This window comes from Megalobrama amblycephala, linkage group LG3 (genome assembly GCF_018812025.1).
Source record: "Megalobrama amblycephala isolate DHTTF-2021 linkage group LG3, ASM1881202v1, whole genome shotgun sequence".
Taxonomy (NCBI): Eukaryota; Metazoa; Chordata; class Actinopteri; order Cypriniformes; family Xenocyprididae; genus Megalobrama; species Megalobrama amblycephala.
In genome coordinates, this window is record NC_063046.1 from 39,640,928 (window position 1) to 39,655,969 (window position 15,042).

A 15,042-nucleotide genomic window follows, 5' to 3' on the forward strand; every position below is an offset into this window, starting at 1 on the left:
TTGATTACTTAAATATATACTGATGAGAATACTAAACCATAATGAGTGTTTAATATATATAGGCATAATATAGCCTATTCTGCACTCAAGTGTATGAATAAAGCTTGTTTCAAAAAGCTTGGCAGCAAAAGTAATGATTATGAATGTTTCATGGGGAAAAAAATAGCAAAGAGACATTTAATTAATTATTAATAAACTAGTGTTTTATGAGTCAGTGTCGCTGCAAAGATGAAGTTGACAATGCTGCCTGACCATAGAGAGAACATAATAGCTATAGAATGAAACGCACCCTGCATTACATAAGCAGAGAGTATTGCTGTTCGATTTGATTTGGTTTGTTGTAAAAGTAGACATTTAAAGCTTTCTATAGATACACTTCTCATGGCTGTGAGGCAAGTAGCCTATGCGCTGAGTGTCGGTTCATTTTTGTGACACACTCCAGTTCAGGGAGACTGAGGCAGCAGAAAACGCATCCTCTTTGTTTTTTATTTTACAAAGGCAGAACATTTTATTGCGAGTTTACACAAATAAAAGTAGACCATTTACTCTAATCTGTATGACCAAAAATTACGGAGTATTTTAATGAGGCCTTTCAGTCAGGTAGGCTGTGAAAAAACCCTCTGTAATAATGTCTCAGCTCATCATAAACAGCAATACTGTGAAATATTATTACAATTTAAAATAATGGTATTCTATTATATTCTTTAAAATAAAATGTATTTCTGTGATGCAAAGTGTCTGAACAATTATGTTACCTCTATGGCATTTCATATAGGTTTTTAGTTTAAAAGCATGCACATTTGGAGAAATATTGATGGATTCTTATATATTTATGTCAATTTTCTATACTGAGAAGTAATATTTATTGTCATCACTATGAGTGCTGGATACTGTTTTTTCAATTCATACTTGCAGCCGGAGGGCGCTCTCTGTACACCTTTAGGCCACAAATTCATATAAAGAAGAAAAGGAACTAGGAACTAAAGGCATGTCTTCTAGAGATCGCTAACCATTGCTTTAACATCCAAATAAACACTTTTCAAGACAATAAATACACGATTGAGACGATTAATGCATGTATTTCCTCTGAATTTGCGTCTGAATAGCGCTGGCTCTGTGGGCGTGGCCGCATTAGCGGGTAATGAGCTGAATCACAGACTTCTGACATGGCTCTCTTTTCATACAGATTACATAAACACAGAATGCTTGTTTTCGATTTGACTTGCACGATTTACATCCTGACATTTCAACGTTTCTTTAGACGTAAGTGTCATTTTTTTTGTCATTAGTATTCATAAGTTACAGTTCATTTTCTGAGAACTATCAGATTGGACTTCGTTCAGATGGAGAGGAGAGATCACGCATCATGTTAGTTTTACAAAAAGCACAACATTGTGTTTTTACTCTGAGTGTACACAAATAAAAGAAGACATTCTATCGTTTCAATTGATATATTACTTATGTCTCTATGACAAGAAATGACGGAGTATTTTAAGTCTGTTTTGCTGCAATGTGAAAAAAATCCTGCAAAACGCGCCGGCGCGTTTTCAGACCTCAGGGAGTTAAGTTGTTTCCACTGTTATAAGAAAAAATGCAAGTGATCACACCAGCACCTCCATGTCTTGCAGTAAGCACGCTAATCCTTTAGCTTTCAAAGGATTAATAATAGCCCACATTTATCTAGGTTAATGTTAGAGTGAGCATCCATGTAAAGTTGCTACTACTTACATGTTTCAAATGATAAGCCATATTTGAGGTTGATGAATAGTAAGCAAATGTTTGGATTTCCTGCCCAACATACTGTAATTACCACAAGGACCCACCGTTAATGATCTGGCCCTCACGGACTACGTGACTTTGCTCAGAGTTTTTATCTTTTCTTTTTTTTTTCCTTTTCTCCGACTGACTAATAACATTTTGGTTGACGATTCGCGACTATTAGGTGTATCTGGTTTGAGATGTTACCCCACTCTTCCACTAAGGCAAATGCAAGTTCTCAAACAAGTGTGTGTGTGTGTGGGGGGGGGGGGTCTCAGAGTCTGTTTCTTATCAGTTCTTGAGCTTGTGTGAGGCGTTCCAGACGCTGCTTTAGATCAAATCTCCTGCGTCCTTGCTCTGAGTCTTCACTCAGCAGTTTCACCACATCTGCCCCATTTCTCAATTCTAACATTTGATGCCGCAGTGTCTTAGCTGCATCCTTTAGCATGAACAGAATTATCAGCATGGGCACATAGTCTGTAAGGCGTTGATAGACAATCTATATGGAGACAGGACATGAATCACTATAACATCTACGTGAAAAAATCAATTACTAGATCAACTCGATGCTGATTGGCTGAGAAACCACTGTAGCACTGCATCACTGATGCCTCATAAAAGATGGCCCATATCATTACAGCTCAGATTTCTCTGTTTCAAAAGATTTATCTGCCCGTGCTAGTTGGTTTATGAATTAGAATTCATTTTATGACTCGGACTTGGGGCATATGGGATCAGCAGTAACACCGATCAGGTTGCATCATATGAGACTGCTTTAGCACTGGCTACACGGCCGAGTCCCGAGATGGGTATGGCAATGCGGTACACATGCTGTCTCAGGCTCTTGGACAGGACCTCGACTGCAGTGGCACATCAATTGCCTCGAGTTGCTAGCAGTGTTGCTTGCCATGCGCCGCTTCAGATCATTGCTACAGGGCAAGCATGTGCTGGTCTGGATGGACAACACTGTGGCCGTTGCGTACATCAACCATCACCCTCAGACCCTCAGCATGGATGCGCTGGCACACAGCTTGCCCCAGCATTTCCCCCCAGTGAGCCTGCTCGCACAGTCATTGTCCAAGGTTAGGGAGAACGAGGAGCAGGTCTTGCTAGTTACACCATACTGGCCCAACCAGACCTGGTTCCTTGAACTGATGCTCCTCGCGACAGCCCCTCCCTGGCGGATTCCTCTGAAGAAAGACATGCCTTATGGCACCCACGTCCAGACCTCTGGACCTTTCATGTGTGGTCTCTGGATGGGACATGGAAGACTTATGTAGTCTACCCCCAGTGCTTGTGCTGTGCTTGCTTCTGTCAAGAGGTTAGGGGACCTGCAGGCATTTTCAGTCAATGAATCATGCCTTGAATTCAGGCCAGCCAACTCTCAAGTAATTCTGAGACCCCGGCCTGGATATGTGCCCAAGGTTTCCACCACCCCCTTCAGGGATCACCTGCAAGCTCCGCCCCTGGAGGAGGCACACCCAGCCCTTGCTCTGCTCTGTCTCGTTTGTGCTTTGTGCTTGTACGTGGACTGCACTCAGAGCTTCAGGACCTCAGACCAGCTCTTTGTCTGTTTTGGAGGCCAGCAGAAGGGAAAGGCTATCTATAGAGGTTGGCTCACTGGATAGTGGATGCCATAGTTTTGGCGTATCAGGCTCAAAACCAGCTGTGCCCATTTGGGATGAGAGCTCACTCCAGACATTTGTAGATCTGCAGGCTGGACGACACCTTACACATTTGTGAGATTTTACAATCTCGGTGTAGAGCCTGTGTCGCCACAAGTAGCTTGTGCATTAGCGGACTCGTTTGGTGTCTTGCTTGCAGTGCCATTCCCCTCCAAGGATGGGAAACGAGTGAGTTCCCTACCTGGTGAACCTTGGATGTTCCTCCAGCACTCTCGGCAGTCAGAATTTGTCATCTCTACTGGTATTGACTACACCCTAGAAAGGCTGGATCTACCACAGTGACCTTACATATGTAGCCCTGCCCTGATGGTCAGTCCATATGTGTAAACCTCCCTAGGGACAGGATGTGGCCTCTGTAGAGTTCCTTTCCACTTGGAATAGGCATGCTTTCCCAGTGTTATCCAATAGTTTCACTGTGTGGGGTAAGAAGGAAACGCAGTGATAGACTTTCTATGCATAAAGCCTTGTCCTTTCTTCTGACCCTCGGGCGGCTTACGCGGGGCGCTGGAAGGGACAGTAATTGTGACTATTGTGATTATGACTGATAGAAATCATCTAGGTTACTAATGTAACCCCTGTTTCTTGAAGAAGGGATGACCGTACCACTGCTGAATGGCCGGGACACCATCTCAGATCATCAGTGCAAAATATTTTCGAGATTTGTATCGCGAACCGCGGCCCTCAAAGTGGGTATCTTCGAGGGGCGCAGTTCGTGATGCAAATCTCACTTGCCAATGTCCATTGGCTTGTTTTGTTTACACTCAAAAGGGATTGGTCTCAGGCGAGATCCTAATTTGTCAGTTCAGTTCTGATGTACATCTCCATTCCCTCCTTCAGTTACATTTAGTAACCTAGATATTCATTAAGGGGAACAAGACACAGCCTCCTCCAGACTAGAGGACACTATAGGGAATTGCTACAGCATGACTGGAGTCTGAAGCACATATCTAAATGCAACAACTGCATTGGCCAGCAAAAGCCTATTACGTTGTTACCGGTGCGACCGTGAGTACAAAAGGGCACCCAAGGAACATGCCACTTCTTTGTCTGAAGGAGACATAGTAGCAGGCATTCCAGAAGCATGGCAATGAGACACAGTGTTTCATTCCCCTTCGCAGGGAAACATGGTAACAAGTGTAACCTGAGATGTTCTCTTTCGAATGAGAACTTGCATTGTATACTCTAGAGCAGGGGTTCCCAAACACATTCCTGGAGCCTCCCCAGCACTGCACATTTTGCATGTCTCTTTTGTCTGACACACCCATTTCAGGTCTTGGAGTCTCGACTAATGAGCTGATGATCTGAATTAGGTGTGTTTGATTGACATGGAAAACATGCAGTGTTGGGGAGGCTTCAGGAATGTGTTTGGGAACCCCTGCTCTAGAGAACACTATGAGGAACAAATGTGTCATGCTGAGGGAAATGCATGCCTTGTAACATAAGCACTCAACAATGACTCTACCAACCTGTGGGAGTCAAAAATTCCCCAAAGGATGCACCACTTGGCTGTCAGTGACACTATTCTCTATGGCCACTGCCCAAACTACATACCCTAAATGAGGAAGATACAGTTCCTTGTTCTCTTCCTCACAGGGCCAAATAAGTTTGGCCCAAGAGTAAAGTTCAAATGTTTGGAATCATACCTAAAAAAGAGTTTTCTTAAAGGGAATATGGTCAGAGCCAAAAAGTACATTAACCCCAGCCTGTCACCTCATTGGGAAAACAATGTCACCTATTAAACCACCAGGGAGGCTAGTTCCACTGTCTTGGCAGAAAATGCCTACAACCTGTCTGCCTAAGCAGAAACTCAAAGATTTCCACTGTCACAAACGCCCTCAATGACAAAGGATTGCATTTCTAAAGACAATACCACTTCATACCAGAATCCAGAGATGACAGTAATGGAAGTAGATTGTCTCTCCAAAAAGTTCTTCAACACCTTGTTACTATAAGTGTGCGGAGCTCTAGGGAGTGGAGTACTCTGCCTAATAACCCTCTAAAGTGAGGGGAGTACCAGCAAGACTCTACCTTGAGAACACCTCATCAAGGAGGCTCACAGAGCTGATCAACTTGATATAACCACTGAACAGATCTCTAGAGAGTGAAGTACTCTGCATAACAACCCTCAAGAGCGAGAGGAGTACTACTACACTCAACCATATGTGCTAAACAGAGCCCAAAGAGTGGAAGTCTTAGCAAAATGACTCTCTAAACTGAGAGGAGGCCTAACTACACTCTGGGCCCTATCTTGCACCCAGCGCAATTGACTTTGTACACCGATGCATGTGTCATTCCTATTTTGCACCCGCGCAAAGCGCGCTTTTCCCTCCACAGAAGCACGTCGCTAAACTAGTGAATGAACTTGCGCTCCCTGGGCGGTTCAGCGCAAAAAAGGAGGCGTGTTCCGGCGCAAACAATCCCTGGTGCTATTTTGCTGTTCCATTAAACAATTGCGCCACTGACCAGAAAAAACCTAGTCTAAAGTCAGTGGCGCGTTGCGCGTTGTTCATTATGCTATTTTAAGGGCACATGCTTGACCATAATGTATAGCGTGCACAACGCGCATACACTTTGCTCATGTAATCTACACAGATGCAACAGTTATTTTTGCAAATCATAAATTGTTACACTAAAAAAATATTAACACATGAGATGACGGAAATCATTGTGGTGTGCCACGAAGATGTGAAAAAACCTGTTTAACCGACGCTATTTTGGGTGGGTTTCTCCCATCCCCATACAACACAACTTCTCTGTCTTTCACTGCTCTTACAAGAACATCAGTCTCCTCGGCTGTGAACCGCTCCTGGCGTGCGCCTGGTAAATACGCCATAATAATAGCAATCCATAATGGAACTTGCGCACCTGCTTTTAAAGGGAATGTTGGATGACGCTCTGATTGGTTTATTTCACGTTACGCCCAAACCACACCTATGAATAATGAAGCTACTTCAGACCAACCCATTTTAGATTTGCGCCGGGCGCAAGAGCCATTTATCCCGCCGGGAAAATAGCAACAGCGCCGAGACCCGCCCACAAAGTTACTTGCGCTTCGCGCTTTGACACTTGCGTTTCAGATCGTTAAAATAGGGCCCTCTGTGTCAGAGACAGTTTATCAAAGAGGTTCATCTTTCTTTTCCAAAAGAGTCAAACACCTTGACAGTACTGCTTCTACGGAGCCCTGGGTGGAGGCCTCAGCAGGACGACTCTCTAGAAAGAGAGGAAGTCTAACAACCCTCACCCTAAAGAGCAGCAGCCTTATAAAAAACAACTTTTAAAAATGACTTGTCTGTGTTTGTGGGCTGATAAAAGCACCCTATTTGTAGTATGGCTCTGTAGTCTATGGTTCCCTTAGTTATGTTTGTATCTCAGTTCCGCTACACTTTCCTTTGTAGAGAAATCTGAGCTGCGATGATGTGGCCGCTTCTTTATGAGGCATCAGTGACGTACATGTAATGCCTCAGTGGACAGTGCTTGCGCCATCAGCCAGAGAATTGGCATGATACTAGACAATCAGGCAATGGTGCAGCATTTAGTGAACCTATTCAGGGACCAAAGTTACATATGTAACTTATATGTCCTTTGTGGAACATAAAGGATAGAAAGAACCTTTATTTAGAAACTTACTATAATTTACTACCAAGTAAGCCAATCGTAGATTTAGACCAGAGGTGTCCAAACCTGATCTTGGAAGGGCACTGTCCTGCAGAGTTTAGCTCCAACTTGCCTCAACACACCAGCCTGGAAGTTTCTAGTAAGACATTGATTAGCTGTTTCAGGTATGTTTAATTTGGGTTGGACCTGAACTCTGCAGGACCGTGTCCCTCCGTGAGCAGGATTGGACACCTCAGGTTTAGACCCCTGATTTAGATGGGTTAATTCTTTGTTATTTTGTTTGGTGATACAAGTGGGGTCAAAAGTAAATGCTTTACCTTTAAAGCCCCATTAGATATTACAGTGTATACACAACATTAGCTGTTCACCACATTTTTACAGTGTGTAAATGAATGACATACATTATACAATGATATTCATATAAATTTACAGTCAATGTCAATAAATAAATACATTTCATGGTATGAGTTGCAACCTACCTCATAATAGAGAACTAGTTTGTCTGGAACTAGATTTCTTGTATCCAATAATCCACAGCCTTTAGAATTGAAAATTGTGTCATCATCATCATAGAGGTTCTCGTCACTAGAGTCCATCTCAGTCTTCTGAGGGATGTCAGAGAAATTGAGTTTCTGTTGTAATACCTTATCCTGAGTGAAGACCAGTTGCTCCATATCAATGAACTCCTTGATTCTTTTCTCCACTTTGGTCTCTTGTTTTGACAGAATGTCATTAATCATTTTCTGAGGAGTACAACATAATATATTTAATATACTACTACTACTACTACTACAACTACTGCTAATACTACTACTACTAATAATAATGAGTTGTACTTACAGATACAATGTATCTCAGTGGAGGGTACTGGTCAAAAGATCCATAACATATCTCTCGGAAAACATTCTGAACAATCTCTGAAAATAGAATTTTATTTTATGACAAGAGGGAAAATTGTTATATAAAACAAAAAATTATTAAACTTAACATTTACAATCAGAATTCGAGAAATGAACATTTTTCATTATTTTTATGAGTGCTGAACCTTGAACCTACTTCAGAGTTACTCTGAAGTGCATTGAAAAATTTGTTTATTGCTAATAATGGCTGACTATACAGTATATTTAGAAAATAGTCACTAACCTCGTACATGCTTCAGTGTTTCCATCGCTGGCACTTGAAGGGCTGCCACATGGTCTTTGATGACACATTCAAATTCACAGTAATCACTGAACGTAAGCAATTCTCTGCCACGATGCATCTCATTATACTTACCTATCATTTCATTCACTCTTGCTGTGACTACATTTGTGATAACAAAAAGAGAAGGTCTTATTAAGGTATTATGGTACAGTCCTGCAAAAGTCACATGGTTTCAATATCTTGACTCACATGATATTTCAGTGCCTCTTAGATAGATGTCCCATTTCTTAAACACAGGACGAAGAAGTGCATGAATGTTTTTCTCTTTTGAATGTCCTGTTCTACTCAGTTCATTTATTTGCTCACTGAACTCCATTATTATCTATAGAGGAAAAAAAATAAATTAGAATATTACATATTATATTACATATAATATAATAATTACATATGGGATAGATATGGATAGACAAGCTAAGTTGGATAGTTAGGTAATGTGCTGTATTTTCAGAGCTATTACCTCACTGAGAAAAGGTCCCATCAGCTCTTCTTCAAGAGGTGGACCCTGCTCATAGTTTTTAAGCTCCCTTTGAATGCTGAGTAGTTTAGTATGAATCTGCTCTGTTAAGTAGGGTAGCGATTTCTGTGTGTATAAGAAAATATAATTTTATACATTAGCGGACTAATTTAACATATTTAACCCTCTTATTAAATGAATAAACTGTGACCACTTGTGACCCACTAAAAACCATCACTGTTTTTATGTTCTTATGAAGTAATAAATAAATACATACATTTAAAAAAAAAAAAAAAAAAGACAAGAGCATAATCATTTTCTTGCCTTGATATGATCAACCAGTTCTTTGGTTAGTTTGTCTGCCAAGCATTGAGTAGATGCTTTACCATCATTCAATAGAGAGCTGTCAATAATAATAAAAAAAGATTATTATTATTATTATTATTATTATTATTACTATTTAAAAGTTATAATTACCTGAAATATCGATGGTTCCTAAAAAAATTCATTTCCATTTCCATGGCTTTAAAAAGAGGGATTTTGTTATTGATGTCACTCTGACCACGACATCGCACAATAATGTAGCCCTTGCTGAGAGGAATGACTTTGCCCTGGACAATGTTCAAAACATCAATCTCAGCTCCTCTGTCAATAAGGTCTGGTTTCGTGAGAATTGCTACCCCATGCATTCAAAAAAAACAAAACAAAAAAAAAGACAAAAGACAAAAGTCTGGATAAGCATGAATCTTGATGCTACAGGTAGGCCTAAAGAAAAATATTATAGAAATGCAAAAAGTTGGCAAACCAAGAGTTCTGTATCCCTCAGGGTCTACATCCTGTGCCATTCTTAATGCTTCTGTTGTTGCTATGTCAATATTGCAGGGAACAACAACTAAAATGATGGTTTCACTTTTGGCAATATATTTCAGTATCAAGTTTTTGATCTAAAAAATAAAAGATTAAATATCCTTTGGTTAAGAAGGTGAGAATCATTAAGCCACAATAAAACACAGTTCATGTTGACTTTAAGTTTCATCTGTCAGCAACAAATAGATTACTTATGGCATGAAAACAAGTGTTGATTAGATCCACTGATTTGAAAGTGAATTTGATGTACATTTTTGCAGCTGCTAAAATGCCTGTTAATAAAAATGTTCAAATATTAACATGCTTTCACTCACCTGGTCGCCAATATCCTCAGGTTGACCGCTCACAGGTACACGGGTTATACCAGGTAGATCAATAAGAGTGAGGTCACAAACATCAGGAGATGAAATTTCCAAAGTGATGAGTTCATCACAGATTCCAACTGTATTTCCAGCAAGCTTGTTTTGAGCTGTCAAATATACATTCACATGTTTGTAGCAGACTCAAACAAGTTTTGGATTTTCAAGTGGTATTGGTGAATTTGACCCTGGAAATCCACCTCAGGACACCAGGGTTGTGTAGCATTCACAGCTGAATGGAGAACCCTAACCCTAACACTTTGTGAATTTGAATTGAAGAAGCAAACAATCTGAATTTTGATCAACGGGGTGAAACACAGATGGAATATAGGCTAGTGCTTTTTTGAAGATGTCATTCATAATTGCATTATTTTCAGCTATGCTGGTTATGATCTGTAAGCGTTTCTGTTCATACTGACCTTCTCTGACAAGGTTATCCACCTCTGTTGAGTCTTTAAAGGTCTCTTTGTGACCACTGTAAGAAATGGTCCCTTCCCACGGTCCTTTTTTTAACTTCCGTAATTTCAACTCGAGAGGACAGCGAGTGACAATACCTTAAAAAAAAAAAGTACAAAGTTATGCAGGTCACTAGATTTCAAATCTCATTTATTTCCTAACACTGAAACAAGATCATGACCTCCCTCTTCTCCTTACATGGTACACACTGCACTACACCTACGTAAGAATAGATGTTTCTCGGATAACAGAGGGGAAAATTTTTACAGAGAAGATTTCGGCTTTTCGATTTTTTTTTTTTTTTTTTTTTGCATATACAGATTTTATGCAAATGGTTTTTATAAGCCTGAACAGAAAAAAAGGGGGTGTTAGGAATGCAGCCAAATACTGCAGAGCCAGACCATGCAACGCTTTATCCGTCAGCAAAAAGATATTATAATCAACATGGTACCTGACAGGAAGCCAGTGCAAAGATACCAAAATAGGGTTAATGTGATCAACGACCATGGTCCAAGTCAAGATTCTTACTGCCAAATTTTGCAGATATTGTAATTTGTTTAGAGAGAATTTAGAAACTCCAGCAAAGAGTGCATTATAATAGCCAATAAAAGAGAAAGCCTTTCAACAACAGAAAAAAGATAGAATAGGCCATAAGCATGCGATATTTCTGAGATAAAAAAGAAATACTGTTAACACTGTGCTTATAAAGCATCATAAGGGTATCATCTCATGAAATGACAAAAACAAAGTCTTCTTTTAAATCTAAAAAGCTCTATAATGTGGCCGTAGAATTTATGTGGTATTTGTCTGCTTTAAGTAAAGTAATAAAAGTTAAGGCTTCAGTAACACCTTCTATGAAGACTGTAGTTATAATGCATTAAAAGGGTATTCTTAATGCGTTATAATACTTGCATAATGCCTTATAAACAACCTTAAAATATGTTGTAACTCATATTATGTTGTATTATCAAAACGGAAAACTTTTTATGCGCTTAAGCCCTTCATTTACATGACAGCGGCGTTTTGGTGGTCTGAAAATGCAAACTTTTGAAAACGGGATTCAAAGTGGAAGTTTTTGAAAACGCTACCGTTGTATTATTATTATCCCCATGTAAACTGCAAAAACACGAATCTGTGAAAATGGTGACAGCATGTACCTGCGTATTACATGTTTAGTCTATCCACCTTATTTTTTAACATGGAAGTGAGGTGTTTTCTGTGAATGTGCGAGACTTCCGATTTATTAGCCACCATAGGGAAATAACATTAATATCTTAGTGCAGTTAACTGTAAAAACAAGGTGGATAGGTATGCGTGTTTGGCACGAATGCTCTAATGCGTATGCGCAGTTGCATAGTCTTTCTACTTTCCAACTACTTGTCTGGCAAGCATAATTTCAGTGTTTTTAGTCATTTTCGCAGATTCGTGTGAATGGGGATAAGTGTCTTTTGGGCAAAAATGTGTTAATTAATAAATACTAATCATATAAATGGTTATTATTTTCTATTTTCAACATTATTAAGTGTGAAAATATGGCACCAGATGATTAGATTATATAAGTGGAGGGCAAAAAGACAGAGGCAAATGCTATTACTGCACAGGCAAACTATTGAAATATACAGTATAGTTTCATTTAGTCACAGGGGTCTGAAATAAAAGTAACTTCAGAATCTTACCACTTCCTCGAGGTAAAGCCACCCCAGAGAGAGCCTCCAAAACAGAACTCTTTCCAGAACTCTGATCTCCCACCACTGCAATGGATGGGAGATCTATATCCTTATCAATGCCGATGAACCTCAGAGAGTCAATCAACTCAATCAAAGGCTGAACAGACTCAATGAAATGATTGTGGAATGCTCCATGAGTTTCTAAACCTGAAAATAAGCTTTGTAATTACACCATCAAGAGAGAAAGAAACAGAGAGATGATTTAAATAATCAGTTGGTGGTTCTGCAGTGCCAGAAAACAATACATGACCTTTCACTGCAGAGATGCTAAAAACATAACAGAAAGTTATTAATCTAAATTATAATACTTAATTATGAGGCAATGTTAGCATTAAAGTTGTAAATATTTTAGTTGTATTGTTTTGCAGTAATTAAATAGTCAAACACCTGAAGCATCTGAATACTATACGGTACCTTTCTTCGTCTTTGGAGTCCATAAGTTTGCCCTGATCATCCATATTTTTTTCTGAAAATGAATCAAGAACTTTTAAACTGAGATGTGCTCTGTTAACCACATATTTAGTGTTAACAAAAACCACATTTAAAGTACACTTTAGTACTTTACTATGCGCAGTTCTATTCAAGTGAAAGTAATTTTAAAAAAGAAAATGTCTACCTTATGGTTGTGTTAAATGTAGTTCAAAAGTTCAACATCCCACAGGTTTATATAGGCTGTCTTTTACACAATTTTCAACATTTATTAACAGAATATACACCAATAAAACTCACGAGTCATATGAGATGACTGAATTACTCATCATATGTCCAAAAGCGAAAGTGACAGACAGATTTTAGTTGTATATCAAATCTGTTATATTTTTTTAAATGTCATGAGGTTTATCAAGGCAAGTGTCAATAAACCACTAAAGTCCATTTTCACTTTTGTCTGGCTTTCTTTTCGAAATATTCAGGTTACAGCTGTACTGTGTGGTGTTATACTCCATTGTCTTAATATGCCATAGTGTTTGACGCTCATCTACTGCTGTGTACTCCATGTTATTGATCCATCATTAGTCACCTGTTCTGTGCTTTAATAAACATTCCAGACTGTTTCATGCTATGCCTCTGTATCAGTGTTGCCAACTGTTTTCAATTGAAAGTAGCTAAAACTGGTAGCTAAATGTCACTAGATGACATCATAATGGCAAATTCATTGATCTATATAAATATGAATATAGATCAGTGGGCAAAATAAGAATTTAGATAAGGTTTGTCCAAGAAGTTGCTACAAACCCGATTCCAAAAAAGTTGGGACACTGTACAAATTGTGAATAAAAAAAAAAGAATGCAATAATTTACAAATCTCATAAACTTATATTTTATTCACAATAGAATATAGATAACATATCAAATGTTGAAAGTGAGACATTTTGAAATGTCATGCCAAATATTGGCTCATTTTGAATTTCATGAGAGCTCATTCCAAAAAAGTTGGGACAGGTAGCAATAAGAGGCCGGAAAAGTTAAATGTACATATAAGGAACAGCTGGAGGACCAATTTGCAACTTATTAGGTCAATTGGCAACATGATTGGGTATAAAAAGAGCCTCTCAGAGTGGCAGTGTGTCTCAGAAGTCAAGATGGGCAGAGGATCACCAATTCCCCCATGCTGCGGCGAAAAATAGTGGAGCAATATCAGAAAGGAGTTTCTCAGAGAAAATTTGGAAAGAGTTTGAAGTTATCATCATCTGCAGTGCATAAAATCATCCAAAGATTCAGAGAATCTGGAACAATCTCTGTGCGTAAGGGTCAAGGCCGGAAAACCATACTGGATGCCCGTGATCTTCAGGCCCTTAGACGGCACTGCATCACATACAGGAATGCTACTGTAATGGAAATCACAACATGGGCTCAGGAATACTTCCAGAAAACATTGTTGTGAACACAATCCACCATGCCATTCGCCGTTGCCGGCTAAAACTCTATAGGTCAAAAAAGAAGCCATATTTAAACATGATCCAGAAGTGCAGGCGTTTTCTCTGGGCCAAGGCTCATTTAAAATGGACTGTGGCAAAGTGGAAAACCGTTCTGTGGTCAGACAAATCAAAATTTGAAGTTCTTTTTGGAAAACTGGGACGCCATGTCATCCGGACTAAAGAGGACAAGGACAACCCAAGTTGTTATCAGCGCTCAGTTCAGAAGCCTGCATCTCTGATGGTATGGGGTTGCATGAGTGTGTGTGGCATGGGCAGCTTACACATCTGGAAAGGCACCATCAATGCTGAAAGGTATATCCAAGTTCTAGAACATATGCTCCCATCCAGACGTTGTCTCTTTCAGGGAAGACCTTGCATTTTCCCTAACTTTTTCATTTTCCTAAACTTGAGCAACTTGTTTCCTCAGTCCCCAGACGTTTACAGACTGTTATAAAAAGAAGAGGGGATGCCACACAGTGGTAAACATGGCCTTGTCCCAACTTTTTTGAGATGTGTTGATGCCATGAAATTTAAAATCAACTTATTTTTCCCTTAAAATGATACATTTTCTCAGTTTAAATGTTTGATATGTCATCTATGTTGTATTCTGAATAAAATATTGAAATTTGAAACTTCCACATCATTGCATTGCACATGTTTTTATTCACAATTTGTACAGTGTCCCAACTTTTTTGGAATCGGGTTTGTAGATTTGTCCCTAAACTTTTGAAAAAAAGTATCAAAAGTGGTAGGTAGGTCACTAAATCTAGTGACAAAATCGCTAAATTGGCAATACAGGCTCTGTGTTTGTGCTTCCCTGACAGTGAGCCATCTGATAACTTCTGTAGGAAACTGTACTTACTCTAACGACATTATAACAAAAATACTGTTCTTTGCCTAATAACTTTTCATTGTTCAAATAGGTTTTTACACTCTTATAAATGTATAATATTCAAGTATATATTAAATGGGATTATGCATTAAAATATGAAAGCTTGTTTC

The 15,042-nt window shown here is 39.2% G+C and overlaps 1 protein-coding gene across 1 annotated transcript; it reads right to left on the reverse strand.

The window, feature by feature from the left end:
* Positions 1-1,541: 1,541 nt before the first annotated feature.
* Positions 1,542-12,998, reverse strand: LOC125265248 (interferon-induced GTP-binding protein Mx1-like). The gene is made up of 13 exons (XM_048185364.1): positions 12,989-12,998; positions 12,074-12,253; positions 10,361-10,495; positions 9,897-10,051; positions 9,521-9,659; positions 9,193-9,391; positions 9,040-9,118; positions 8,719-8,841; positions 8,451-8,583; positions 8,202-8,360; positions 7,899-7,975; positions 7,538-7,801; positions 1,542-2,257 (listed from the first exon to the last, which is right to left on the reverse strand). Exons 1-13 carry the CDS (start codon positions 12,996-12,998, stop codon positions 2,033-2,035), a joined length of 1,878 nt encoding a protein of 625 aa, XP_048041321.1. The 3' UTR covers positions 1,542-2,032.
* Between the last annotated feature and the right edge of the window lie 2,044 nt (positions 12,999-15,042).